The 17123-nt window shown below is 39.5% G+C and overlaps 1 protein-coding gene across 1 annotated transcript in view; it reads right to left on the reverse strand.

The window, feature by feature from the left end:
* NAE1 (NEDD8 activating enzyme E1 subunit 1) overlaps window positions 1-17123 on the reverse strand; it is a 1377685-nt gene that overhangs the window by 886280 nt on the left and 474282 nt on the right. The window contains exon 11 of the mRNA XM_044081916.1: window positions 13890-13981. Coding sequence (XP_043937851.1) covers window positions 13890-13981 — 92 coding nt within the window. The remainder of the gene's footprint in view (window positions 1-13889; window positions 13982-17123) is intronic.

Consider the following 17123-nt stretch of genomic DNA (forward strand, 5'->3'; position numbering starts at 1 on the left):
AGTGACTCATGCTCAACCATTTATGTTTAAGCGAGATACTGACATTCCAAATTCCAACCTTTCACGGCCTTCAGACTTACCTATTCCACAAGGTTAATCTGGAACCAAGAGATGCAAATCTGCATACAATCAACGGTGGACAGATTTCTCAGATTAAATACAGGGGGATTCCACTTTTATATTACCAGTTTACATTTCTGCCCTTTGCTTTGTCTATTGCACCCGGTGTATTTACAAAGGACTCTGTCCTAATATGGGAGTTTTTCCAGTCTTGGGACTTCACCTTTTTCTGTAACAGTTTCTTCCTTCGTTTGTAGAGTTTATTAATGGCAGGGGACCACCAGATTGTCTTCCTTTTTTTGAAGGAGATGGTCTTGGTTCTGTTGGGTATGGCTAGTTCTATGTCATTCACATAACCTTTACCTGGAAAAGTACAAGGAAAAGTACCTCACTCAAGCAGCAATTTTAAAGGTGATTCATATGGCTCCGTACCTAATTTGGAATTCATTTTAAAACTCAGGTCACACTGTACCTTTCAAAGTTCCATAGAGTAGCCAGCAAACGAGCTTCAATGTAGGCACACTGCTGGACACAACCCAAGGGGACCTTCATCCCCTCAATGCACTTTTTTCTGTCAAACTACAGAACTGCTACACAGAAGAGATAAATAACTGCAAGGACATTCCTAAGACTACTATGCTATGCTGCTTTACATTTGATGATATCCCTGTTAAAACTGCATACGAATCTACAGTGGTACCTGGGGAACAGATTGTGAAAACACACCTAATCCCAGCAATTGCCAGTACCACTATTGTCCTGCTTTACGTACTTTATCTTTAGGGACTGGAGACAAAAGTAATTTAAGGGTGACAGCTTGTGTGCCCAACTGCATCCTGTGGCTTCTAAGACTACTTCTATAATGAGTTGTTTAGGCCTGTATGTAAAGGAACAGTATACAAAGTTTGCATCTAAACTGGTATTATTTTTCACACTATGCTTGGATACCCAGATGGTCACATGGACTGCTCAGATACAGCCTGTGAAAGCCAACAGGAAAGCCAAGAATCCATGGAATCTAGGGAACAAACCCCAGAGATTATGTAATGTAAGAGAACATGGCCTTTATTTTATGTCATCAGGTTTTTTGGGGGGGCACAGCCACAGATGACACTACAGTGACTTACATCACAAAACTACGAAGGATTTTTTACTACCCGTTATGCAGGTTGGAAGGAGAAATATGAAACATGTCCAGGAAGTCATGACTCAACTTATAGATTCAGTGCCCTTAAGTCTCATTTATCTGTCAGACCTTTAAACAGTTGCTTTTAAAGGAAAACTCTACATTGAAATAAAAATTCTAATCTAAGCCGGGGTTGGCATAATGATTAGTGTTTACCTCTCAGACACAGGGTTTGATTCTCACCTTTGAGGGGAATTGGCTAGGCTTACAATGGCCTGCACAGGCAGCTACCTAGTCCTTACCTTTGGAACTACAGTGCCTTTTTCCAAAGAATCAGGAGAAACCTGAGCTACAATAAGACTTGCAGTTGATAGAGCAAGAGCAGACCTTTCCACTCATTACTACATACTGTTTTAACAAAATACTGCTGCCTTTCATTTCTTAAATTGTGAAAGGCAACTAAGCAAATTTATGCACCTGTCTCAGAATGAAAATGTTTGTTACCTATGTTAAGTTTGCCTATGCAAAATTTTAATATAATTCTGTTTTGTGAGTGTATACTTCCCAGGCTGGTAATAAAAATGGACTGGTACAATCAATGCCCTACCTTAGGAAACACTCTTCAGTAAAAAATAAATAAATAAATAAATCATTATAAATTAATGCTCAAATACTAGCACAGTATCACAGGACTGACTATTTATGCCATGCCATTACCCACTGTCAGACTGAAATTCCTCTCAAGGAGGGTCATGCCAGTCAAACTAGGATTGGGAATACTCAACCAATAATTGCGTTCCCATCTGAAGGAAGATAACATATTGCTCTGCTAAATCTGCAGTGGAAGTCTAATCCAGAGGTGAGGAAGGTGGTGCATAATGAGCCCCCCCCCCATCTTTATGCTGCTGGTGAAGGTTCATCTCCCTTGTTCTGGTACTTGTAGGATGATGCAATTTGTGCAGAAAGAAAAGATCCAGGACTACTAGATTCCCAATGTCTCAGACTGCAAGGCACAGATCTCCCTTTAGGAGACAGGGACAGTGCTTCCAGTCTTCTGATAGGTAACCTGTGATCACTGGAGTTAGAAAACTCTGGGGTCTTTCTATTTGCTCGACATGCCTAGTGAGGTATATCTAAAAAGGGACACTGTATTTAATAACTGACTTAATCAATGTTGAATATAATGGAACAAGGACTTCTCTGGATGTGGAAGACATCCCTTTGGTGATCAGCTTTGCTAAGTAGAAAAACTTTCAGACTACTTTCGTTACACGAGGATGAAAGGATAGGGAATTATCAACCTAAATGCAATGTTCTCTAAACTTTCTCATTTTGGAATGGGGTACTGTCTATGCCACTTGTTGGGGGGAGGTGCAGTTTACAGTATGCAGCAGTATTACATTTAAATCTGTTATTAGCACACCAGGTGTTTACAAGTGTAAGTTCTTGCTGCTGGGCTTGAATATCAGCAGGTAAATTGACAATGGCTCCAAGTTTACAGCTGCCCACAAACATGGTTAGCTATAGGCCCTGGTTTGTGGTCTGGGGGCTGGAAAAGGAAATGTCAAACAAAAGGGGGACTAGAATGGAGCCGTGTGGGACACCTCTTATTGTTTTCATACTCTTTGATAAGACACCTGCTACATGTACCATATGGGTGCTGTCCTTCAGCTAGTCTGCTATCCTTAAAAATGAAGAGTAAGCTCAACGCATTACAAACAGATCCCCAACTGTGTTAGAAGGTATACTGCTAATGGCTTTGGCCAGTTCAAGGTGTGATATGTGTACAGCATGACCACTAACAGCTTGTACAACCCTTTCAAAAATGTAACCAGATTCTTTAGACAGGATACACATCCCTGACAAAGCTAATTGGCTGCAGATACAGCCTGATAAGATTTTTAATGTCATAGTCAATCAGGTCAGTTATAGTACGTTCTATGGGTTTGCATACGAGATTCACCTGGCTGATCAGTCTGTAATACCTGGAGAGTCATCGGTGGGGACATCGCCACCACTGTGAGTCAGACTTCAGGGACACAGCCAGTTACTACAATAAGTTTAAGATGTGGCTCTGACAGGGCTTGCAACATACTCTTATTAAACTGCCAGGAATATTATTAGGTTCCATGGAAGAAGTATTTTTAGTCTTTGAGAGCACCTTAAGTAGATGATGTTTGGTGATGGAGGGTCTGAAAGCTTCAGGAATAGTGGGCTTTTTTCTAGGAATGGGTATTTATTTATTTAAACAGGAAACATCTTTATTAAGACTCCCTATGCTGTGGAATAAAATCCCGGTATATGTGAGGCAGAGCACCTCGCTGGCCTTGTTCAAGAGAAATCTTGACCAATGGATGGGAGATCGCAGATATACCCCAGGGATTACCTCAGTGTCACTGCTCAACAGAGGCACAGCAAAATAATGGGTATAGTTCCCCATACTAAAGGGGTGGCGTAAGCCACAAAACTATGGGCTAGGCTTGTAAATGCCCTCGGGCAGATAGCCTAGTATGAACCTATGAACCTATGAACCTATTAAATTATCACTTATTACACAAGCAATCATACATTTATATAAATAAAACAAACCATACTGACAATCATAGTTACAAACATTATACATCACAAACCATATTGCCATAATTTTAATTGCAAACACTATACATCACTTATAATCTACCCAATCACTGTCAGTCACATTACATACCTCATAAAAATCTTGCCTTCTTTTAAACCTCATTCCTCCCTTGTATGTATTGTTTCCACAATTCCCATGTTTTCCTATGCAATTTGCTCCTACTCTTTTCTAAATGTTCCAATTCCAGTTGTTTTACCTCCGTTACTATACTCACTACTTCTAGTACAGTTTGTTTAGACTTTATTTCCAATTTTCTGGTAACTGGTTTTTTTTTTTTTTTTTTTTTTTGGCAGCCACCATAATTAGACTCTGCAAGGCCTTACTACGTCTAGGCAATTTCGATTCTGTATCATATCTCAGAAAACTCATTTGCCTAGATACACAAATCTGCTCACCCGGTAACTCTGACAGCGTACTCTGCAGGGAATCCTTAAAGTCTGACAACTCATTATACTCCCAGAAAATACGTTCTCAATTACCTCTTTCATCACCATCACACCTCCAACATCTGCAGTCTGAGGAAAATTTCTGTGGAGTCTACTTGGGGTATAAAAATACCTATGTAAACACTTCCACGCAAAAATCCTAAATCATCTAGATTTTTGCATATTTGAGACATACACATATCCTCCCATTGTTTCTTTGTGAACTGCTTATCCAGTCACTCTTCCCAACCCTTTACAACCGCCTCTGATGGATTCTTATAATTACCATGCAATATTTTACATGCTTTATTAATTATCCCATTTTTAACAGCAGCTTCTTAGTGAAAACACTACCAGTGCTGGTCTTTCATTTAGGACCCCCCCCGTATTTCTTTTTCTTTGCCTATACTCTGATATCAATCCTTGATAGGGAAGGCAATCTCTAACCTGCAGTCCAAATAAATTCTCGGTGTTTTGCCATTCTATTATCCTTCTCTCTCTAATCATTTCCTCCCAATACCTTACTACGTTTGCCAATTTTCTCCAAAGAATATGTGAGCTTTTGACAGTCGTTTCAAGGGTGAAATTAGCACTGAATTTGTTAACTGGTATACCAGCAATGTCTACCTGGTCAGAGTAAGTGGTGTCATCTTGAATATGTTCTGAGATGCTGGGCATTATTTCTTTGTTTCCTAAAGTAAATAAAGAATGATTAGTACTTTTGTTTAACTTCATATACCACATAGGTCCGTGGGCTGCCTTACTAGTGTCAATATATTTTTTAAAGTTTTCTAGTGTCATCTTTGATAGTAAGGTCCTTAGATCTACCGTATACTTTAAGACTTTTTTCCTTTTATTGTAGAGTTTACGTTGGTGGACAACCAGGGTAGTTTGCTTTTAAACTCCCCATTATGTTTATAACTGATGGATAAATGTATAGAATTGACATAACCTAAGTGGGCACAGAACCCGTTTAACTACCTGCTGTGACAATGTCAGGAATTATGCTGGAGTAAGTGAATCTTGAAACTTCATCATAGAATTTGATGAAACTTGTACATATGAAATCCTTGAATTCTAAGATAATGGTATCTTCAGGTTTAGTAATTCTGATGGTGTAGGTCATTAGTCTATGATCCAACTTAACTGGGGAAGGACATATCAGGAGAACAGTACGTGATGAAGGTATATTTTCTAAAGACTAGGAAGAATATTAACTTCTCAGAAGACTGTTAAGCTGGTCTGAGTAGCTTTTGTTTATGAAATCCAAGAACTTTTGGGTGCGTCCTACATTCCAGCACAGGTGCTCCAGTTTACTGATGCGTAGTTAAAAGTCTCCCAAATAATGGAATTTTTGTTTATGGAGCGTTCACTTACTCCATCTAGGAACCCTAAAACTATCTGGTGAAATACAAGTTATCCTGTAACAGGCTATAAACTGATAATTGATGCTGTTTGGTGTGATTTTTGAGCTCAATGAGTTCTGTTTGTGGGTCCCTGAGAATCTGTCTAGAGGTAATATGGTCCCCAAAAGACAGGGTGATGTTACCACAGTTGCCACAGAGTCTGAAAGCATGGTAGGAGCAAGTAGTATCAGCAGATCAATGAGTATCACACTTGCCTTTTGTGCAGAAGGCAGTGGATTCTATTCTCATACCAGCTAGTTGGATGGATTCTTTCAACATTGACACTGCAGGATACGGAGGTGTTGCACTCCTAAGCATGCTGTACTTTCTGAATGAAATTTTAAATGGAGGCCTTATCTGTCTGTGCTGGTGGTACCTCATGCTGATACAAAAGATCCTGTGGCACATATCACAAAAGTAGGGGGAAGTTCCCTGGTACCCTGGTTAAATTTCCCCTAGTTTGTATGAAAGCCACCTGGTAGTAAAGAAATAAAAACAAGTACGGACAGAGTGCTAGTGCTTTCTGACTATTTGAACCAAGCTTCATTAATTACACAGACATGAAAGTATTCCAAATGCTAGACAGAGTCAAGGTGGAGCATTTTGTTGCTAACTTCTAGCACTGAGCAGAGCTACCTTAAAGTGATCCTGTTTTGGATTTGAAATGTTAGTTAAGCTGGGGTGTCCATCAACTGGACTTTGCATAAAACAGGATTATGGGGGTAGCAAAGGCTTTAGCTAGTACATTGAAGCCTTGGAAAAAGATGTGATGGACTATCCTTGGAAAAGCAAGTACAACTGTCCAGCACCTCATCCCACACTGACATGTACTGGATCTCCCCTGGATTGACACAAATTACTTGGCCAATTAATGAAGCCAACTATCTTTGCTTTGTACCTAGGCATCATTCTTGGAGAAGGCAGAATTCCACTCAGGACCAGAGTCTTGCCTACAACTGTGACATGCATGGACAGTTCCAGCATGTCTCTCTGCATATCCTTCAGGGTTTTTTTTCTTACCAAGTCATTCACTCCCACATAGATCACAACCACTCACGTCAAAGTTATATTTGGCAAGTGAAAGGGCTTCAAGGGTCCTTAAGATGAGAGATCCTGGCACCTGAAAGAACTCATTCTCCTTGCCTTTGTCCAGCCTAATTAGAAGAAGAATCAATGTATTCGACTGAAGAATCACCAATCAGTAAAACATTTTTATTTATAGTGTGGTCCAGTGTACTTGATCTGAGATAATTTAAAATCCTGATAACCCTTACTAGGGTCCTCAATCATCCCTACTCTATACCTGAAGCAGTTAAACTGTTTCACTGTTTTCCCTTTTATTTTAATTTTCAGCTTCTATTGATTTCCCCCATTTGTTGCTGCAACTGTCTTATCTGAACTCAGTTTCATCCAGTGTGCCTTCAGTTTTGCATTTCATTGAAGTTCTTGTTCACAGTCTGCCTGCAATGCCACTTTCTCTGCATACAGCAACTCTGTTGATCTCTTGCCTCTGATATGTTTGTGAAGGTAGGCCAACACCTGTGTGAAGAGCAGTGGGCTCAGAGCCCAACTCTGATGCATACCACTCCTACTTGGAACCCCTTTGTACGTCCGAACACAGTTCATGCTTAAGTCATTGAGTCTTTGTACACAGCCTAAACTATATTACTCTACCAATGTTTCTGGGACTTATAACCATCACATGACTGTCCAAATCAAATTTCTTGGGACCTTGTTATATGCTTTCTCCAAGTTTAGGAATGCTTAGGGAATGCTCACTTTCCTTACCTTTAACGTCTTCTCAACTGTCTGTCTCACTGCAAACATATGTCAGTTGTGCTGCATCCTGACCTCAATCCAAATATCCTATCTTGCTTTCCATCAATCAGCCTCTCAGGAACTTTCATGAAGTGCAACAGCAGTTTGATACCACTATACTGCCCACAGTTGTGAATGTCCCCTTTGCTCCTGTACATAAGGGCATTACAATGTTTATTCTCCAGTCATATGGGATATGCCTTTCTCTCCATACTGTTACGAGTACCCTCTGGAGCCATCTTGATCATGTCTGCAATGATCTCATCTGAGCCTGCTGCTTTCCCCAACTTTAATTTCTTTAGTGCTGTTTTTACTTCTTCCAGGGTGGGCCCCTTGTCTTCTTTCATTAAAGACTGTGTCTGGGTCAGCACATCTGTTTTTTATTTATTTATTTTTTTCATTCAGAAGCTGCTGAAAGTACTCGGTGCATCTGCCTTTGATGTCATGTAGACTGGTGAACAGGTTGCTGCTGACATTCCCTATGAAAGGTCTTGCATGACTATCTTCTTTACCTTTCTGTCTTTGTGTTGAAACCAGATAGAGATTCTTTGTGCCAATTACATTCTCCAGTGACTTCCAGAAGCTGGTAGACTGCCTCTGATGCCTTGTTCTTTGCTACTGCAATTACTTTCTTAGTCTCTGTTAGCCAACCAGTATTCCTTAGCCTGGTCCATTTGTTCTTCCACTTTTTCCTGTATTCACTCTTTCTTTTGATGACCTTCCAGAACTTCTGAATCTAACACCAGATTTCCTTATGTACCTACTTTTCATACCTGGCTCGGCTACATATCTCTTCTACAGTTCTCACACATGCTGTTTTGAGGTGCAACCATGTTTCTTCAACTCAACCTATTAATGCTTCTTCCTGATGTGCTACAGCCCTGAGTATTTCCCTGAACTGTTGTGCTTTCTCTACATTCAACTTCCAGGTCTTCAGCCTACTCTCGCCTGAACTTTGAGCTTTTTCTGACCAATGCTTGCAGATGACTATGGCAACCAGTAGTCTCTATGCTGTGGGCTGACTGTTTCATTGGGATGACTTTGCAATCATGGACTCCACCCAATGCTCTTTCCTTATTGTAAGGAAACCTACCCGAGTTGTAAGTTGACTGCTCTTGTACGTGATGTTCTGATTGTCAACCTCTTGCTGAGCCATGTGTTGGCCATCATCAAGCCATTTGACAGACAGAAGTCTAGAATGGTTTCTCGGCCTTTATTCCTGTAGCCCCACCCATGTTGACCAAGACGGTCCTCGTATATCCTGATGTCCTTACATTCACTGTTGCAGTATTCTTAACTATATGAGGATTCCCTGCTGTGGAAGCCTGACTTCTGGCCAGTCTTCCAAAGACTTCTGAATTTAAAAGGTATGTTGAACATCACCATACGTACCCTGCGTAATGTGGAGTTTAAAGGTGATGTTCAGGCTTACCAAAAGCAGAACTTCTTTGCCACCTATCTGAAAGTATCTTTTACACCAGTCTGTTTACCTGTGTCCATTTTTTGCCAGCTGAACGCATTTTCATTCTACAGGACTTTCTATGCCTGTTTTTGCAAGTTAAGTGCCCCATTGAGGATTTTGTTTTTTTCTTGTTTTTTGTGTTCCTTGGGGTTAATGTCATCCAGGAAGGGTAAATTGCCAGTGTGGGAGACAGATTCTCCACAGGGACTGCCACAATAAGTGACTTTTTTTGCTTAGGTGCTTCTCATGACCATACACCTTGTCTGTCTTTTTCTCCTCCTTTAGCTGCTAGATTTGAGGTGAAACAATTTCTTAAAGGTGTCCTTAATATTAGACCTCCCAGGAAGCCTGTTCATTCTCTCTGGGATCTTAATTTTGTTTTGGAGAAGTTGACTCAGGCCCCTTTAGAGCCTGCTGCTTCAGCTTCCTTGCAACTTTGTTCCTGAAAGACTGTTCTGTTGCTGGCACTTACTTCTGCCAGACGGGTGCCTTGAGTTGCAAACCCTTATGACTTGTCCTCCTTTTTTGTTTTTTCATGAGGACAGAGTATCCTTTGCACACTAATTATTTTATTCCAAAGGTGGTTAATGAGCTATCACTTAATCAGTTTATTAATCTGCCTACTTTTTTCCCCTCTCCACAAACTAACAGTGAAAGAGTGCTGCATACTTTGGACATGCATAGGCAACTATTTGGATATGACCAATGCTATTAGAAAATCTGATCAGTTATTTGTTTCTTTTCATCCTAGAACTTTGGGGCTTGCTGCATCCAAGCAAACTATTCTGTCTTGGATTTCTAAGGCTATGTCCTTTTGTTACACTTTTCATGGCAACAGCCTTCCTTCTTCAATTAAGGTTCTTTCTACTAGGGCTGTGGCTTCTACTGTTTTTTTTTCAAAGGCTTAAGACACTAATTCTATTCTTGAAGTAGCTACCTGGACTTCTGTGCATACCCTTACCCAAGCACTACAAGTTGGATGGTATCGCTAGAACTAGGGCTGGTTTTTACTAGTTCTGTTCTTCACTTTTTTAGGGGACTCTTCTGCCCCTTCCTCCTCCCAGGGGTTTCCTCTTGAGCTTTGGCACTCTCACATACAGTTAAGAATACTGCAGCAGTGAATTTAAGGACATAATACAGTTGTGTAAAATCTTACCATAATGGTAGATGTCCTTAAATTCACTGCTGCAGTATTCGCTCCCTCCCTCCATCTTCCTAGTTCTTTGCCATCCTGGATGTTCAGCATACCTTTTAAATTCAAAAGTCTTTGGAAGACTAGCCGGACGACAGATTTCCACAGCAGAGAATTTCCACATAGTTAAGAACACTGCAGCAATGAAGGCAAGGGCATCTACTATTATGGTAAGATTTTACACAACTATACTTTGTTTTGTCCCAGTATATGCATTCAGGTCGCCCATTTACCAACACCAGCTCATGTTGTCCTGTTTTATCTAGCAGGTCCTGCAACCACTGGTTGAATGCACTCTCTTCCTCATTACCACAACCCTGTTGTGGAGTATATGCTGAGATTATGAATACCGCCTTATCCTTACACTGGAGTCTGATTTCCATGAATATATCACAAATTCTGATGACATCCCTTACTGTCCTTCACAATGGTTCCAAAATCTTTTCTAGTCTGTCCTCCCCTGAGTAGTAAACTCTAGATCCCATGACAAGCAGGTGTGTTGCATTGCCCTTCCATCTTATCTCCTGGATACAGAGAATGTCTGGCTTCCTCCTCTTCATCCACTTCCAAGCTGTATCTTGTCAGTGAACCTATAATACATACAGCATCCCCCAACTCATGTTTGATAGATTGACTGGTTTTATGTCCACCAGCCAGCCAGTAGCTTATTGACAGGGCTACTAGGTTTTATGGCAGAAACACACTGATCAATAGGGGCACATAGACCCCTCTCACCGTTAGCATGGTTCTCTGGCACAGGTTGGAGTAGGCCGGGTCCTCAACCCAATTATCATTGTTAAATATCTATGGCCATTTTTGGTGACATTAGTAAAAGTGACCAAATCACCTACAGCAAATTTTTTCACCTCATAGCTAACCATGACATGGCAAGCAGGCTGTGACCGGTGTTCTATCTAGGGGATACTAAGCACTACAGTGGATGCCCAAAGTGGGTTGGTCTATACAACTCTTCCCTTGATAGACAACATCCAGAGTTTGTACTGCTATCCGCAATTTCATTCTTGGGTGAAGTTTTTAGGTGGAAACACCCAGCATATTTTTTGGGAGGAACCTTACAGAGACTGAGGGAGAACATGCAAACTCTATCTAAACATTGGCCAGAAGTCAGGATCAAACCCTGTACAATGAACATGAGTCTATTGGCACTCCAATCTTCCACCAGTCAATGCAGAATTTCACACTGCGACCAGTGAGGAGCTTAAGGGTGTACTGGGGTCTGTGTGGTCCATCTTCAATTAAGGGGAGGGGGGTGTCATTTATGAACTACCCGAAACCCTCCCGCCCTCCCCTATGTTTGCCAACCTCATCTGAGGGCTAGTCCCCTCAATGGACCATGTCTCCCTCTTAAGGAGCGCCATTGGCGAGCATCTTCCCCATCCTTACCTGCAAGCATTTCAGATGCCAAAGATGTTAATCGAACCCAGGAGAGAGGGGTCACACTTAAGGCTTTATCCCTCTACTGCACGGTGTTGGCACTCAAAGACCTTAACCATTATTCCAAATGTGTCAACCCCCATCTAACAAGGTTAAAATGAAGATCTTGAGAATGTCTTCATCATTTTTCTGCCTAGGCTAGAAATCTACACCCTCTTCATGGGATATCTTACACCTATCAAAGGAGGTCTCTTGCCCAGTTATGACGTCTTTATTACACCAGCTCAGTTCAGGATGATCTGGCTTGTTCTCTCCAAGGATTAATGCAATTTTGATGTCTATAGGATGGAAGGACCGCTTAGGCATTCGTTGTTTCCATAAAACAATAAATAAAGCCCCCTAGGCTGAAGGAAACTATTCTTACTTTCCCCAATATATGTCAACCATACCTCTCAACTGTCCAGATTTTTGCCTTCATGTGTTTGGTCTGCTCCTCATAAAATGTGTGGTTTTCTGGCAAATCACTGGGATGATCTGAGGATTGATGTCACCAAATGACATACATTTGAGTTTCAGACTTCAAATCATTCAGAAAACGCATGTTTAACATTAACCCTGTTACTTGAGAACTTTCTAATTTTATAATAGCAATATTTAAATGATGTTCCTATTTTTGGGCCTTTGACCTCCCATTTTGTCGGGCTTTGTCCAGATTTGTTGCACTAAGAGGTTGAGAGGTATGATGTCAACCTATTTAAACTTTTTAGACAGGCATTTAACTTCACTAACACTATAATTTGGTTAGACAGTATAGGTTTACTGCTGTTAGGGAAAAACTGGAACCTATTCATTCAGACAGTCAAAGCTATATTAGCCACAATTCCTGTACTATCCCTCTTCCTTAGATGACTCTTAAGAATAAATTTATGTTAGCTGATGCTGACAAACTATGGACAAGTAAGCCTTTGATTATGTATTCTAATACCAAACTAGGGTTCACTAACAAGTCAGTCTGGTCATGACGGACAGACTAATGGACAGAAAGGGACTTGCACTTTGAGGGGTGCTATTTCAACAACATATACAATTATTAGCTTAAGGTCCCAAGTTACCAAGTAAAAGTGTCTGGGGAAAAAGACTAAGGCATTCCAATTAGTGAGGACGATTGAGCTTCTTTGATACAGATCATTCAGTATGCCACTAACTCATGCAGACTTAGATTCTTTGGTTAGTAATACTTATTTAAATATTTCTATAAACTACAAGGACTTGGGATTATGTGTCACAAAGTTCCTAACACAAGCTGGAGATGTCGTACAGGGAAGTGGGTACATGGTTACACATTTTCTTTGAGTGCTGGGACATGGCTCCTTTAAAGAGGAGAATATAAGAGATCTGTAAATACATTCTGGCCAGGTCTCATCGGTTTAACTCCGTTTCTAATAGAGTATATCCTTCTACTTCCCCTTTCATTACAAGATTGTACGCTGTTGCAGTTGATAATGAACCTTGGAAAAAATACTGGGGCCTCCTGAGGTGGCAGAACTGCTCAGACTCTTGTCTTGAACGATCTTAGAAAACTGGAAAATTCATTTGGAAACTCATTATCTCACTATGAAGGACCAAGACACAAAAGAAGCAGAGGGCTGGGGAGGTACAACTTCCTAACTACCTGATAATAGTTATATTTGGTTGTTACTTGAAAATACTCTTCTCAACAAAATCAAGGAGTTCTTAAGCAGAAGAGCCTTTCACACTCCAGAAAGCATGCAGAACTAGTTTACCTTACAATATTGTACTTCATGTTTGTGTGTCCAGATAGCCTGCTGTAAATACCAAGACCACACATACTAATGTCTTTATATACTGATTAGAATATTGTCATCAAAGCAGCATAGGACTTTACTGTCAAATCCCCAGAACTACTGAAATAAACAAGCTATGGACTTTTCCATTTATTTTTTTAAAGGTTTATGGGCATCACATTTCGTAGTTTGTATGTCTTACCTTAAGGTTTATGAGTAAAAGTTGTTTTTTTAATAGAAAATGTATATATCTGATGTTTCACATTTTATTCTATTAATAAATACAACACTTTGGGGGAAAAGTAATACCTAGACAAAAGAAAAATATTCAAAGCACCCTGTCGCAACTCTCACCTTGTGGACATCAAGCAAAAATAAACTATGAAATCAGTTAATTACTTAACACAGCTACTTGCTCTCTCTGAACACTTTCAGATCGTGTGAACTGTAGCTTACATAACTTGCTTTTGCTGTTTAACAAATCATGCAGCACAAACCATAATAACAAGCTGTTAAGATAACATACCACATTTCTTAAAACATAACATAATAATGGGTCTACCTTTGTAGGATTTAAAGCTGTGTTAACATTCTTAATTGCTTCTTCAAAATTTTCTTCATCTTCTGGTACTCCATTTTCATTTTTCAGAATTTCTGTTAATAAGAACAGCTAAGGTAAATTAACTGTTTGAGGTGATAACCTCATTTTCTCTTTTTACTTGCATTGTTCCTAACACAGGATGCAAATACAGTCACTGTTCCTTCGGCTGACACTACAAGCAACACCATTGACAATTAGCATCAGGTGTTGAGTGCTATACGTTAAAAGACAAAGAGCTAGTGTTGCACACCTTTATGTTTTTTTCATGTTGGTCACAGTCTAAACGTTGCAAATACTGAATATACAGTATCGGTTTGATTCCTCAATAGAAAATGGGAAAAGTTTTTTGCTCTCACAACACACAGCATCAAACTGCAGAAAGAAGGGTTAAGCCTACTAGAAACAAATTTAACAATTTACAGCAACGTTGGAAAGATGTGAAGTTTTTAAACCATTGAAAACATCAAAAACTTTGCACCTTTCAAAATTACAGCAACTTAAGACAGGGAAAAAAAAATCAGAAAGGGAATGGGTCCCAAAAATAATGTAGGTTTAGCTGGATGAGTTATTGGTCTTGTATATGCTCTGCTTCCATGGCCATAAATTGGGATGCCATGTTTCATTTTGTCACAGAACATACTGCATTTCTAAATGCCAAAACAGCAAAGGGACTATGCATACTTTCCTCAAGGATGTGCAAAAGTACAGTTGTGTACACTTACAATAAATGTAGATGTTCGAGTGTCCTGGAGCGACAGCATCCGATGCAGAAATACTAAGTCCCTGGTATTCGGGCTGACTGAGGGCTCCCTGCAGGCAGATAACCCAAGTGTGATGACTGCAACAGTGAAGCATGAAGAACATCTCAGAGTTACTGTACTAAGTGGTGAGGGGGTAGAGTCTGCAAATGCAGGTTCAAGGGACGTGTCACTTGAAAAAAGGCTACAGCTTCTTAACTGCCTCACTTAACACCTATGGCTATATTTAGTGTGACCTCCTGATGTGGGAAGTTCAGAACCAAGCACCACACATCTATGTACATCAACTACAAAAACATCACTATTGGTGGCTTCAGTTAATGTTCTGCATATATAAATAATAAAATCAAATACTTTAAGGCAGGGAATTCTGCCATTAGAGAACACACAGTTAATGAAACAAAAACATTACATCTTCCAAGAATAATTCTAGTACATCATCAAGAAACATCGCTCTTTGCGCATAAAATAAAACATGGAAATAAATGTGAGCTTACAGTCATGATTTTAATTCAAGCTCTATCACAGCTTTTAACATTCATCTCCAACATGTGGAGCAAAGCCTCTCACAATGTACAGCAAATGGGCAAAATGTGGAATACACACTAAACACTTATCCAGCAAATGGGCAAAATGTGGAATACACACTAAACACTTATCAACTTCAACCAGAAGACCCAGAGCAAGGCTACTGTTTCTTTATAAGTTCTTTTGATGAATTAACATGATTCAATATTATACAACAAAAACACCGCACACAAAATGAGAAGTAACTAAAGAACTATTACAAAACAAACTTCATAACAAATTAGCTAGGTGAAAGAAACACGCAGAACGAGCGCTTTCGTTCTTTAATTGTAAGAACTTCTTCAGAAATGTGAAAACTGAAAAGTACACTTCAATAAATACAGTAAAACCTGCCAATCACACTTAAAACATGAAATCAAATGCCCAGCAAGGAATGCAACCCAATAAGAAAACCTTATTTGTTTTCAAAAAGTTAATAAAAATTTAAAGGACCTATCTGGTCAGGAGGGAGTAAGGCTTAAGGCAGTGAAAGATCTTAATAGCCTTGTGGAGGGGGGGGGGGCTGGTTCACCTATACCACCTCAAGAAATCAGTGCACTCAAATACAGTAAAAAAATAAATAAATAAAAAAAAGTTAATCACACTTTTAAGAAATGAAAATATCACTTAAAAAAATGACACTTTGCAAAATAAAATCAAATATCTGGCAAGGAATGCAGCCCAGTATAAAGACTTTAGTTATATTACAACCAGCTAGTGAAAATAACAAATAAATGTCAGGTCAAGGGGAAGTGATGCTCTGTGGAGAGATAAAGCTAAATATTCTAAAGGTGGGGGAAGGAAATAGTTCACTTACACCACCTCAAGGCACATTTAATGTTAAGGCTTTCATTCAAGCCAGGCGGAAACTCTGCATCTAAGAGCAACTGCCACTTTACTTCAATTACCTCAAAAACAGTATTAATAATCACCAAAAAATGCTGGTACTTGGTCCAAAACAAAAAAATGAAATGCTACAAAACTGTTGCAACACACACTATATTTTCCCAGTGCATTATACAAGTCTCGGTGCCTAACAGCTGCATTATGTCCATTAATCCAGTCCACCAATCTCCTTACTTGCCACAGTTATCTGTTTAAAAAACTCAATTTTGAATGACTGACAGACTCTTTCAACGTGGAACATGGATTTTTTAGACACAAAAATAAAGAACATTCCTTGCAATGAAGTACAGTTGACAGCTGAAGGGGGGGGGGTGAAAGTACAGTAGTTTAATTTTCCATTTCATTTTTACTTATACTATGGAGAAGCACAATTCTTTGCATGTCAGAAGAAGTGACATTATAAAAAATAAACAATACTGCCATTAAATACAGAAATACGTACTTTCTAAATAGTAACTTTCTTCTTCGAAAAAAGAAACTTCATGGAATGTCACTGGTTCAATTAATGAACAAACAGGAGAGGCATAATCTTAATTCTCCGGCATTAAGTATTGGAAGCATCAGACACAAAGTCACATTTTTCAACTTTATAATGCTGCAAGTTTCATTTATATCCTTAACCAATATGCTCTATTATCATCATAATATCTTGCACTATACTGCTTAATATTTTATACTTCATTTAGTTACATGTTACAAAGAATAGGTTTGGCGTTATGGTCTTCACCTTACAAACACAAGGTACAGGGTTTGATTCTGACCTTGTATTATTGGCTAGGCTTAAAATGGCCTTTCAAGGCAGTTAGCCTAGTAGTCATCTATGAACCTATACCGGGACAGTAAAATAAGATGTATGATCTCAACATAAAAGTGGATATTTTGGATCATCTCTTGCATACTGCACATAAAACAGAAGTTGAACTAAGACAGATCTTTAGGAGTATCTCTTGCAGAGTGCTCACAA

Source organism: Protopterus annectens, chromosome 8.part1 (genome assembly GCF_019279795.1).
Source record: "Protopterus annectens isolate FY-2018-M chromosome 8.part1, PAN1.0, whole genome shotgun sequence".
NCBI lineage: Eukaryota > Metazoa > Chordata > Ceratodontiformes > Protopteridae > Protopterus > Protopterus annectens.